The sequence below is a fragment of the Oryza brachyantha genome, chromosome 4 (genome assembly GCF_000231095.2).
Source record: "Oryza brachyantha chromosome 4, ObraRS2, whole genome shotgun sequence".
Classification (NCBI taxonomy): domain Eukaryota; kingdom Viridiplantae; phylum Streptophyta; class Magnoliopsida; order Poales; family Poaceae; genus Oryza; species Oryza brachyantha.
The window spans coordinates 909,866-923,774 of record NC_023166.2 but is presented as its reverse complement, the minus strand read 5'-3'; the positions used below and the strand labels follow the sequence as shown (position 1 = coordinate 923,774).

Here is a 13,909-nt window from a genome sequence, read left to right as displayed (position 1 = left end):
CAGAGGTGCCGACTCTGGAGACTGCAGATCCATGTGGCAAGATCTAGATTAGATCTCGTCTTGAACTAACGCTGAGTCATCCGGAATGAAGCAACACACCTCCTCCTTAGACTCAAATGAATCTGAATCTGCGTAGGAGAGCGCACCATACTGGTCGATGAGGAGTCTGATGCCGCCAAACATGAAGGTTTGCCCTGGAGCAAATTTTATCTTCATGATTTTCGAGTTTGGGTTCATTGATCTCGTCGAAAACCTCAGAGTAGCTTCCCCTACCTGACGCGCCAACTATTGATGATTTGGATCGGCAATAATATATGAGATGACTAGCGAGACACAAAGATCGATAGTTAGATAAAGACTTGGGGTTACCCAGGTTCAGGCTCTCGGTATTAGAGATAATTCCTTACTCCTGTTTGATGATTGTATTCAATTGTGTACATATAACCAAGAAATAGCCGATCTAAATATGATGTGCCCCTGGGGTGCCCCTGTCCCTCTTATATGGTGGGGGATAGAGCTTACAGATAGAGTCTCAATCTAACAAAACTAAGATCTATCCTGTCAAATATGGTTAGGTCCGGTGTTCCCGACATACAATCCGGATATTACCAAACTCCTTAACAATCTGGTACAGATAAGATTGCTTCCCTATTCGGTACCCCTAACCTATATGTACATGTATAGATTACATATACCCCTACTACAGGTATCCCATAAAATTTTTCCATAAGTTGTTGGAAGTAAACGATGAAAGGCTAATTGTTTTATAAATTGTCTGAATTGATGTTTGTAGAGAATAATTAATTATGGTTAATAGTGGGTATTCATTTCAGTGCCAGTTGGAGTATAGATAAATTGTAGAGAAGACATTTAAGAGTGAGGAAGAAGAATTTCACTTCTATAAGTATGCACGGGACTAAGGTTTTGGCATAAGAATATGTTATAATGAAATAAGGTTAAGTTTCAGCTAATGGCCTCAATGTTCGGGCTCAATATAGTGAATTGGATGTCTTCTCCCACGAGCATTTAGCTATCAAACCAAATACTCACTAAATATTACTCCCTTCGTTTCATAATGTAAGATGTTTGACTTTTTTGTTTGCAATGTTTGACCATTTGTCTTATTCAAAAAGTATGAAAATATCATTTATTTTGTTTTGACTTACTTTATTATCAAAAGAACTTTAAGCACGACTTGTTATTTTCTATATTTGTACTAAATTTTTGAATAAGATGAATGGTTAGACGTTGCAAGAAAAAAGTCAAACATCTTACATTATAAAACGGAGGTAGTATTAAATCATCACAAATTTTACATCATAACTTCAATTACCATAGCCTAGCCCTACATATGGTTCTTACAAAAATATAATTATCTGACATGTTTCTATTTTATGCGTGAAAATCGTAAGAAAAATACCATAGTTCATAAAACGATAGATCGCCCAATTGCCATGTAAATCGGTGACTAATAAGAAAGATTTATCAAGATCGCACAAATATGATCTTTACAACGTAAATCGAGCCGAAGTTGGAAACTGACTAAAATATAATGACTGAAGATTGAAAACCAAATACAAGATACAGGAGAAAGTAATTTTTATCCCTACCACATAAATGATATTTTACGGTACCTTCGAAATCTACTAATGCATCAGTAACTTCCAGTCGACTTACGTTGTACCTCGTGGTACCTCTATAATTTATTGGATATAATATAATTGCTCCTGTGATCACTTATCTTTTAATTCTTAGTACCTTTGTACCTCTAAAATCTTTCAAAAGATACCTTGAGTCATTATATCTATACCATTTTACAAATGCATCCCTATGAACATATCTTTGCCAATACTTAAGTAACATTTACGTGGTACCTTTCGTTAAGGAGCGTTAGATTTTTTATCTTTCTAAAATACACACACATAAATGTTCTCATGCAAAAATATGTTTTCACGTGTATGTCACTTAAGGGGCCCATCTATAAAACTCGATTTTTAGAGACTTGAGGGTGACATCGTAGACTATCAAGAGTCAGAGCATTTTCAGAGGAGTTTTACTCTCATTCTTCCTTTTGTACCACGAGATACTGGTACCGTGTGGTACTAATATCCCTACTCATGCTATCCACTTCATGACCAAGCTGGTATCTCGAGGTGCCATGTTCGATCTATCCTCACCAATAGTCAAAATTTTAGTACCAACTTAATCTTGAGGTAGATAGTACGAGTGAGAATTTTACTAACTCACGGTGCTAATACTTCACGGTAACAGAAAGGACGAGACTAAAGCTCTTTTCAGAGACAGCCGGCTTAAAATGACCGGCTGTGAAAATCCATTTCAAGAGTGGCCGAATCTGCGAGCAGCGTCATTCTGCTGTCGTCAAAGTATCAACAATTGCCCAAGACTTTTGAGTCGACATGATGGACATGAAAATAACGTCTTAGAAGATCTGGACGTGTGCCAAGGGCAAGAGGATATATACCTCTACTGCTTAAAATAGTGTCGTTCATCTTTCTCTCCATCCCATGTCACATGTCACATAGAACCATCGCTTCAAGAAGCCTGAAAAAATTACGTAGATTCTTAAAGAAAACTGTCCATTTCCTTTAACGTGTGTGGAGTTCATCATTAGTTGCATAGACCATTTTCTTTCTAATTGGACCTTTGTAATACATCTTTAGTTACCAGTTAGGTTATAATGCGAAAAATTAGGTAGTAATTGCATACCGTTGACTGACAGACTTTGACTTGACCCGGCCCAGCACTCTGATCTCGCACGACACTAGTGTGTGCGCGCGAGACCTCTTAATTTGTCGTCGACGCAATTACTCTAGCTCTGGTTAATTATGTCGACACGGCGGCGAACACTGACACGTTGGATCGCCGTGTGGTTCTCCCTACTGACGACGACGACAAGGCTGTGCCGGAGCTGCAGCGACGGCGAGCGGCACGCCCTCCTGCGGCACATCCGGCCGCTCATCGGCCCTGAGTTCTTCGACGGGTGGTCGAGCTGGAACGAGAGCGCCGACTGCTGCGGGTGGGAGGGCGTGGCCTGCGGCGCAGCCGGCCGCGTCGTGGAGTTGTCGCTCGCCGACGTCGGCATCGCCGGCGCCATAGACGCCGCCGCCGTGCTTGCCCCGTTCACGGAGCTGGAGAAGCTCGACCTCACGGCCAATCACATCACTAGCTTTTCAGCTGCTAATCGATCAGGTAATTAACTTGATTGCCTTTTAATAACTTCCTTTCTTTTTCTTAAGCATGTAAAGTCTTATGGATTACCATGAAAACGAGTATGTGCAACTACTATATGTGGTTACAGACAAAGAAGTTGGTGATGTTCTCAAGAACCTAACCGCACTTAGGGAGCTGCATCTAGCCGGGAACAAGCTCACCAACACAGCCTGGATTTCTAATTTAACGTCTCTGCAGATTGTTGACATGTCCAGCAATAAACTACGGGAACTGAACGGTATGCCAACGCAACCTTGTTTTACTGTTGGAAACTAAAAGCTAGCCCCCATAAGTTAAGGGGCTCCCCTTTTATATAGGTTATTAGTTCTTTTGTAACTAATATAAGACTATTCAATATTTAGTGCGTGCATATCAAGATTTTTAATTATATGTTGAAACTTTAGTCTGTTTTTTCCTGTTATTTCCACCATAAATCTAGTCCATCAATTTCAGCACAACGAATATGACAAAAATACTCGCAACCTTTAGGTCTATTTGATTAATTAATTTGTCGACGATTTGGATGTCGGTAATATATATGGGGTGGCTAGCGAGGCGTAAAGATCGATGGTTCAAATGAAGACACAGGGCTACCCAGGTTCAGGCTCTCGACTAGCGAGATAATACCCTACTCCTGCTTGGCAATTGTATTAGATTGGGGGCAGATCAACTAGAAGATAGCCGATCTGAATATGCCGTCTGTCTCGCCGTCCCCATGAAGGGTGCCCCTATCCCCCTTATATAGTGGGGGATAGGGCTTCCAAATAGAGTCCTAATCTGATGAGACTAAGATCTATCCTAATTCGGTTAGAACTCGGATCCGGTACATGCGGCATGTAATCCTACAGTTACCAAACTCCGGTTGATACGATACAGATATAATCCCCTTCTTATTCGGTACCCCTACGACTGTATGTATACACGTAGTCTACGGATACCCCTAGTATGGTATTCCATAGCAGCCCCCGGAGTCGTACATAGCCGCGCAAATCACCCGTGTAGATTGTTGATCATCAGGTGTATCTTCACACAGTGTGCTTGATGTTATCCGAGTGCTTCCTGGGCGCTCCCCGAGTACTTCCCGAGTGATCCCAAGTACTCCATAATGATTGTAAAGGCTGTGGATGGCTTCGATGCACCTATTAGGTGTAGCCCCCGACTCTATGTTTAAATGCGTAACAATTAAACATAGAGTCTGTTTGAGACTGTATAAAAAAGGTTTAGGTGCATCGGAGATGCACCTAATAGGTGTCGCCCCCGACTCTATGCTTACATGCATAACAATTAAACATAGAGTCTTCTATAGACTATTACCCAAGAGATGTTTCTTGAAGTTTCGAGTTTTTCGACTCGAGCAACACTGTTCTGAGTGCTTCCGGACCCGAGTGGTACCCAGCTCTGGTTGCTCTCTCTGAGCAATTTGAACCCGAGTGGTTTGAAGATGGTTTTTGTGCTGTGTCTCCCTAGACATGTAATTTATAATTACATTGTGCCCGTAGGGTAGGTTATGTAGTACTGTTTAACCGTTACAGCCGAGTAGCTAGTACCGAGTATATTCAGGTTTACTCAAAGTTTAGGCATAGGCTAAAAAGGGCAATTAAGTGTCATGGGCGATATCAACTGACGCCTGTACGATTACGGCCATGAGCCCATAACATAGGCGTACCGTTGATTCCCGAAATGTGAGAAATCATGAATTTTATGTCACCATTTGGGCAAACCATTAACTCGCAACGTTCTCATTGACATGGTATCTACTATGCCAGCACCGAGTTTTACGCATCGGTCCGCTAGGCCCACGGAAGGACGTAGTAACACTTAGTCGATTTTGGAGATTTGGAGCCGTTGAACTGTTTTAGTTCGACAATTTTGGAGATTTGGTGCAATAGAGCACCCGTGCCGCAGTAGTCGATCTCGAGGCCCGACTTAATATAGTCAAAGCTACGTGGGACCGGTTTGCTGTTGCAGCTTTTGGTGATCTTCGGGTCGTTCGAGACTATAGCGACCAGCTTCAGCTTCATGTCACCTAATAAAATCCTTGATAGGCATTCAAGAGGTACCCTGGCGCGTGGCCAAGGAGGTGAGGGACATGGTGATGATTGTAGCTCGTCAAGCCTTGGCCATAATGAAGTCCCTTTGCCCCTGGGTAGTCTTTTTAGCCACCGCCGAAGATTTTATAGCTGATTACGACTCGAAGAAGGTGTTGGCGCTAGTGGAGGAGGCTGAAGCCGGTGCCGACTCCATAGTTCAGACCTTTGACCCGCAAATAGGAAATATAACCATTAGCAGTAACCTGTCTTTTGCAAGACATTTTTTTGTATGTAATGTAAATTGTTTCGCTATTGCTTTAAGTCTTTATTCTGATTTAGATCTCGCAATCTGAAACGAGCTGTGTAAACTTGTATTGTACCCATCCCTACAGCCCCTGAGTAGATTTAGCCAGCGCGGAGCGTAGCGTATTACTTGGTTTGGTACGGTAAGTAGGGCATAGCCGCAAAGTTTGTTTAGCTTTATTCCGATATTGATCTCATGATCAAAAAGGAGCTTTTAAACAATATACTTTTAAAAGAATCGTATGATATGATACAATGTAGCCCTCGACTGGCTTGCTGATGGTGAAAACCACTCGGCATAGGTAGTCGAAGGATGAAGAAAGAGGAAACTTTTATGAAAAAAGTACTAAGTATGAAAGGGACTTAGCTATTCGATATTCCATGAGTCACCACTTGATGGCGATGATAACAGTCGACATACGGATGCGATCACGATTTGGTGGTGACAATCCTAATGTTGAAGAGAGATGCGGCCGACACGGTAAATAGATTACCACTTAGCAGCGACAAAGTTGATGCGTACGACATGGTGGCGGTGCATGCATTCGGTGTAGTGATGGGATCACCACTCGGCAAGGATGAAGTCAGGTGTGATCGACTTGGCGAAGAGATCTTCATTCAGCGATGATGATCTCGGTGGTGACGAAGTTGATGAAAAACCTACGACCTTCTGTTGGAAATTAGGGTCATTGATGACCAGTCGTTTCATCTTGACCACTCGGCGAACTTCAACCATGTTTGGTATTAATTTGTTTGCTAGTAGTCTTTTACTATTGTATGCTTCTTAGTCGTGAGATGAGTTGGCTTCGCGGCGTGTGCCCATCACGACAGCTCCTGGGCGGACTTAGCCAGCGCGGAGCGTAGCGTCGTTTGCTCGGTTCGGTATAGTAAGTAGGGTGTAGCCACGAAGTCGTATAACCGCATCTAGACGTCGATTCAATAAACAGGTGAAGAGCTAATGAGCAGTAGATTTAATTGTCCGAGTCGTCGTGCTGATCGAGATGAGATGCATAAACTGCATCTACTAATGCGGCATAGGAGTTAGCCATGTCAAAGAGATCCTTGACTGTAGTTGGCTCCTTGCGAGTGAATTTCGCGATAAATGACTCGTCTTTCACGCCTTTGCGAAAGGCGGCGATGCTTATGTCATCCTTGATGTCAGGGATGGAATTGTGAACCCCAGAGAACCCTTTAATGTAGGCCCGTAGAGATTCGTTCTTCTTCTGTTGGACCTGGTATAGGTCGTATTTAGGCCGAGGCCTATCGTAAGTACCCTGAAAGTTGGCTATGAACCGATTGCGGAGTTCTGCCCAGGAGTCAATAGACTATTTGTGGAGCCTCAACAACCAATGTCTAGCCGAGTCATCGAGAGCAACTTGTAGATAGTTGGCCATTGCTTTAGTGTCACCGCTGGCTTCTCGAATAGCCATGGTGTACACCGTTAGCCAAGCCTTGGGGTCAGTGGAGCCGTCATACTTCTTGATACCTGTCGGCTTGATACCTATTGGCTTGAAACCAGTCGGCCAAGTAAGCTGGCTCAAGTTTTTGGTGAAGGCCGCTACACCGTCAACCATGTCGGTGTTTGAGCTTTCGGGTGACCGATGCCTAGACCCCAGCTATGGCTCCGATGTTCGCGGTCCCGACGATGACCTTCCTGGCGGGCTTGACATTGGCGTTCGATCTTTCGGCGGAGGTTGAAGCTATCTTCCTAGTAGATGCGCTTCTTCTCGGCCTCAAGGTCTTGGCGTTGTTTATCCAGTTGGCGGATTTCGTCATTGAGGCGGCGTTGCTTACTGGCTATGTCTTTCCTTTGCTCTGGGTCGGGAGATGTTCGACACGATCTGTTACCAGTCGATGGCCGAGATCCGGATGGTCGTTTGGAAACATTCGATCTAGATCGGGGTGACCTAGATGACTGAGCCTCCGACCGTACCGGTGGTGTTCCCGAGTTGTGTTGCAACGAGTATCGGATCGTAGCTGTAGTCAACATTGCCTTGATCGTGTTGATGGTTTCAACCATCGGTACATCTTGTTGAGGTAGCTGCTGAACGATGTCGCCGAGTAGATCCACCACCGCTTGGACATTTTGTTGAGGGGTTTTAAAAACTGCATGCCCTCAACCAGAGTGTGGAGTAGATCGCGCTGCACTTTGCGCGACTGGCTCCTTAGTTGTTGGTGAGATTGATTCTCATGTTGGCGTCTGGCTTTGTCTTCAAGTCGATGGCGTTCGTCTTCTTGCCGCTGTTCTCCGGCTAGCTTGGCTGCTTGCTCCTCTTGCCGCCTCTTCTTAGCCTCGTTCGTTGTTCCCGAGTGATGGTGAAGACCTCTCTGGGGAAACGAAGCTTCCCGAGCTGCTGTAGGTGTCTGATGCGGCAACTTGAGCAGTCGGTTTTGCATTGACCTCAATCCCGAGCGGCGAAGGTGCCAACTTAGGAGACTGCAGCTCGGCGTGGTGAGATCTAGATTGGATCTCATCTTGAAACAACGTTGAATCATCTGGTCCGAAGTGGCACACCTCCTCCTCACGTTCAGATGAATCTGAACACGTGTAGGAGAGTGCACCACTCTGATCGGCGAGGAGAATCTGATGCCGCCGAACTTGAAGGTTTGCCCTGGGACAAACTTTGTCTTCATGATCTTCGAGTTTGGGTCCATTGATCTCGTCGGAGAACTCAGAGTAGCTTCCCCTACCTAGCGCGCCAACTGTCGACGATTTGGATGTCGGCAATATATATGGGGTGGCTAGCGAGGCGTAAAGATCGATGGTTAGAATGAAGACATAGGGTTACCCAGGTTCAGGCTCTCGACTAGCGAGATAATACCCTACTCCTGCTTGACGATTGTATTGGATTGTGGGCAGATCAACTAGAAGATAGCCGATCTAAATATGCCGTCTGTCTCGCCATCCCCATGAGGGGTGCCCCTATCCCCCTTATATAGTGGGGGATAGTGCTTACAGATAGAGTCCTAATCTGATGAGACTAAGATCTATCCTAATTCGGTTACAACTCGGATCCGGTACATGCGGCATGCAATCCTACAGTTACTAAACTCCGGTTGATACCATATAGATATAATCCCCTTCATATTCGGTACCCCTATGACTGTATGTATACACGTAGTCTACGGATACCCTAGTATGGGTATTCCACATAATTTTTTTTTCACTTAGTTAACCGTTGACTTAGCAAAAATGATTTGTTTTTTCTTTTTTGATTCTGATTTAGGCTAGAGAAAAACTCGGACGATTACACGGCCACTTTACAGTGTTGGGCCGTGTAGTCGACTCACCGTGTAACGTGGCCCGCCGGCACAGATGGCGGACCACTTGAGAGTTTGAGCGCTGGTAGCAAAACGTGACAAGCTAGCAAAGATACTGGTAGTATAATCTAGGGATGACAATTGTACCCACGGGTACCCGACTCGAAGGGTATGGGTATGGGCGCTAGTTTTTATCCGTCGGCATGCTCGCCCGCAACCCGATAATATAGTGGGTAGCAGCCGGGTAACAAATTTTACCCGCGGTAACCCGTACCCGACCTAAAAATTAGATATGATATATAATAGACTTTTATGTTCTGGCCCACTTGGCATCATGTATATATATTAAAACGCTAGCTCCATCCAAATTCCAAAATCCCTTCACAGACTACACAGCCACTACACCTCTGTCTCACTCTCTCATTCTCTCACCTACCTCGTTCTCTCCAGATCTGGGGCCTGAGACTTGCCGCTCTGGGCGGCGGACGGGCGGGAGGCTGGAGGGTGGGAGGCAGACCAACGGGAGGCGGGCGGCAGTCCGGCGGGCGGGAGGCAGGCCAGGGGCGAGCGGGCAGCGACCGTGCAAGCAGGCAGCAGGTTGGCGTCTCCTCGGTAGGCTGGCGGCGGGCAGGTAGCTGGCCGGCGGTGGGCAGCCGGCAGGCCGACGGCGAGACCAGGTCGCGGTGGGTCGACGTCTCCTCGGTAGGCCGTCGCACGTCACCCACCGGGTACCCGGTCGCCTATCGGGCATGGGTTCGGATACAACAATTTACCCGCTAGATAATTCGGGTATGGGTCGGGTATATTCCTGCTCCGTCCGTATCCAACTTGACCCATTGTCATCCCTAGTATAATCTCTAGCAAGTCATGTTAGAGAACTTTAGCCTACCATAGACTGTGTGTGACGTGTCCCACCGACGAATATACTTGCAAGATGAACTTTTTCTAAACATCATAGATACAGATATTAAGCATAATATAATACAAATGTTCACATAAATAAATATAGCAAAATAACATGGTTAAGGTTCTGTACATAAGGATCCATACACCAATTTCAAACAAAACAAAATGACACTGGAAAAGCTAACTACGTACACAACACCTAGCTAATTTCCTGGCGCAGCAAGAAAACAACTAAACTAAAAAGGCCATAAACGGTCCTGGTTCCGCCATCACCGGAGGAAGTTGGAGCTCCCCGAGATGCCATTGGTGCTGGTGATGGTGGAGGATGGAGAGATGCCGTTAGGTCAGGCGGGATGAAGGGCAAACCCACGTACGCTGCCGGGCTGGCCAAACCCACTGCCACTGCGTCGGCCAGACCCACCGGCGTCGCTCCCGCTCCTGTTGTTGCTTCGTCCTCCAAGGGCGGTCCTGCCAGCCCGCCGGTGTGGCTAGATTCGCCGCCGCCGCCGCCTGTGTGACCGCACGTGCTACTCGCGCCCCTGGCGCCACCTGGACCACCACATCTGGGTTAGACAAGTACCGGGCCGCGTTCTTTGCCTCCCCTCATGTTAACTTATCTCCCTCGTTTTCCACGCGCATGCTTCCTGAATCACTAAATGGTGTATTTTTTATAAAAATTTTCTATAGGAAAGTTGTTTTAAAAAATCATATTAATATATTTTATATTTTTTAATAATTAATTAATCATGTACTAATCTATTACTACGTTTTTCATGTCAGCGATAAGTTAACTTACCCCTACGTGCCGAACGCGGCCCTAGTCTGCTTTGAATATGCATTGTGGTGAGGTGAAGCCACGAGGGAGAGGAGGAGAGGTAGAAGGTTAGGCAAAGCGGCCAAGGGAGAGGAAGTGGAACAAGTCGAAGAGATATGACGTGGCAAGTCATATAGGTGGATCACCTATAATTTTCCACAATTTAGCCCTAGCTTCTCGCAAACATTTTTTTATGAATGGATACTTCTGAAAACATATTCAGTACTTATCTGCTAGAAAAGGCAAAAGTTCTATAATTTGCTGGCGGGCCAGGTAATGGTGCTGCCAGCAATAATTTGTTTTTGCCGGCAACTCTTTCCGTTACCCCCTAATTCAGAACATCGCTAGCAGCCATTGTTACGGGTTGGGAGCTATGTTCTGCAATGGCAACCATCATTTTTGTAGTAGTGTTTGTTTCATAAGAAAAAATGAAAAAAAATTGAGGTTTAACTGAAGATGAGATATAATAGATTGGAATACATCAGTGACATGTCGTAATTGGTGAACCGTACATTAGAGGTGTACTAGTACCAGGCTTGGGGGAACCAATATTGGTAACGTCGCCTGCCACATGTATTGCTACCAGCGACGAGGGTTTACCAGATAAAGATAATGCTTTCTCATCAGTGACCATCTATCATTGATCAAGGGCATGCTAATCCGTTAAAGGTGAGGGTTTTGACCCATCAGCAATGAGGGGGTTCCCTTGTAGTGTTAATGTAATGAGTTCATTTGAACTTGGGAAATCATTTCTAGAAAGTATAAGTATTTATTTTTTCTGTTTTGAAAACCAGTCTTTTGAACGGAAAATATACAAGGTCAAATTTCTTTAAATCAACTGTCTATTCGATTTAATTTTGACTATGTGATAATTATCTTAGTTAGTAACATGTGGCTCTGGCTGCAATGAACAGGTATTTGTGGCCTCCATCAACTTACATACCTACAACTTCGTTCTAACGTTCTACAAGGAGAGATTAATCCATGCCTGGGGAAACTACACCACTTGACATACTTGGATATGGGAAATAATTTTCTCACAGGTGCGATTCGACAAAATTTACTAAGAAACTTAACCCAAGTGGAAGAGATACATTTTGGGGACAACAATCTTACTGGCACATTTGACTTCTCCTCGTTGTCCAACAACTCCAAGCTCCACAGCATTGTCCTCTCAAACAACTACCAACTGGAGATAGAAACAGAGCTCGTGAGGTGGGCGCCATTGTTCCAGCCTGAATACTTGAATCTAAGCAATAGCATTGTCAACAAAAGAAGCAATGGGATCATCCCAAGTTTTCTGTCAGCCCAAGAGAGCCTCTCTGGGATTGATCTCTCTGTATGTTCGCTCCAGGGGAGGATTCCATCCTGGCTGCTCTTGTACAACATTTCTTCGGGTTTCCTACTACTGCATGGTAATAACATGGATTTCCTTGACATCAGCAATCTTGGAGTCAACACTACCTCATCACTGGAGGTGCTTGATCTGTCTGACAACAAGATATCAATGCAAATGCCATACAACTTTGGAAGTATTTTTCCATATCTGAAGTACTTGGACATGTCTTCCAACATGCTGCATGGTGGGGTTCCATCCCTAGCAGAAGCCACCTCATCGTTGCAGGTCCTTGACTTGTCATTTAACATGCTCGATGGGAAGATATCCCCAGAACTTGTAGGGAATGCATCCATTTTGACGTCCCTTCTGCTCTCCCACAATTATTTAACCGGGCCTATGCCACCCTTCCACTGGAGCCTGGGGGAGTTGATTCACCTTAGCGTTGAAAACAATCAACTATCCAACGGGTTGCCACCATTGCTAATGAACTGCACCAACCTTGAGAATCTCAATGTGAGGAATAACCATTTATCAGGTGTCGTCCCAGTAGGGCTCCTCAGCTTCCCGAATCTCGGTGCTCTCCTCCTCGGAGGAAACCGGTTTCATGGTGTTATTCCTTGGGATATTTGCCTCAATGACCATCTCCACTTTATAGATCTTTCGAACAACCAGTTCTCTGGTGAGATACCAGGTTGCTTATACAGTGTTTTCTGGTCAGAGCTGCCAATGTACTATGAAGATGATCCATCCATCGGAAACGTCACAGAGCGAAGGAAGACATCCGTCGAATTCATGACGAAAGGGGAAAGCTTGACATACATGGGAATGCCTTTGGAGCTCATGACAGGCATTGACTTGTCAATGAATCATCTGTCAGGCACCATCCCTAGCCCAATCGGGTTCTTGAGACAGCTCAAATCACTGAACCTATCGCACAACAAGCTTGTTGGTTCAATACCGGACACTTTCATATACCTTCTAGAGATGGAGAGCATGGACCTCTCACACAATCATCTCAATGGGAGTCTCCCAGTAGAGCTGGGCAACCTCTCCTTCCTGAGCTTCTTCAGTGTTTCCCATAACAATCTCTCTGGTGAGATTCCCTTTGAATCACAGCTTTGTACATTCAGCAGAACCGCATTTGAAGGGAATGAGAAACTTTGTGGAGAAATCATTGACAAGACTTGCACGGTGAATTTGGGCCGCTCAGGTGACAGTGATGGTGAAATGCATCGGTTGCTATCAACTGATACCATGGACACGCCACTGATCTACTGGTCTTTTGTTGCTGGGTCCTTTGCCCTTGGATTTTGGGGCATCATCACATTACTCGTATGGAATACAGCTTGCCGGAATAGGTTCTGCAGCCTCACGGATGGATGCATGTCAAAGATGGGTTGGTTTCTTGTGCCTTGATTTTTTTTAGCCACATGTGCCCAGAATTAATTGCAATATTAACCTAAATGCTCTGTTCTACTCAAATGTATTGCAGTAATTAGATTTTGTTGATGTTTGCACCAATATTACAAATTTTCAACCATATATACATGTTGCTAGACCACTGTAATTGGTTGATCTCCTTATCATTGAGTGAGGGAAAAGCGCAGAGGCTTTGCTCGCCCCATTCCTATGAAGTCTTAACATCGACTAGCGAGTCTCCCTGGCAGTGGCGGAGCCAAGATGAAAATCTACCTATGACAAACTTAATACTACTGAAGAGGTGTTTAGTTGGAAAAAAAATGTAGATGTCACATCGACGTTTGAGCAGATGTTGGAAGGGATTTTTGGACACGAATGAAAAAACGAATTTCACGGCTCGCATAGAAACCGCGAGATGAATCTTTTGAGCCTAATTAATCCGTCATTAGCGCACGTGGGTTATAGCACTTATGGCTAATCATAGACTAATTAGGCTCAAAAGATTCGTCTCATGATTTCTCACATAACTGTACAATTAGTTTTTCGTTTCATCTATGTTTAATGCTTTATTCAGGTATCCAAAGATTCAATATGATGTTTTTAGGA

General features: G+C 44.8%; 1 protein-coding gene and 1 pseudogene across 1 annotated transcript; both read left to right on the top strand.

Moving 5' to 3' along the window:
• The first annotated feature begins 2,846 nt into the window (after positions 1 to 2,846).
• On the top strand, positions 2,847 to 12,761 carry LOC102701629 (annotated as a pseudogene).
• LOC102701351 (putative receptor like protein 25) lies at positions 12,704 to 13,300 on the top strand. Its single transcript, XM_006653058.2, has one exon. The coding sequence runs from the start codon at positions 12,704 to 12,706 to the stop codon at positions 13,298 to 13,300; it is 597 nt and encodes a 198-aa protein (XP_006653121.2).
• The last annotated feature ends 609 nt before the right edge of the window (positions 13,301 to 13,909 follow it).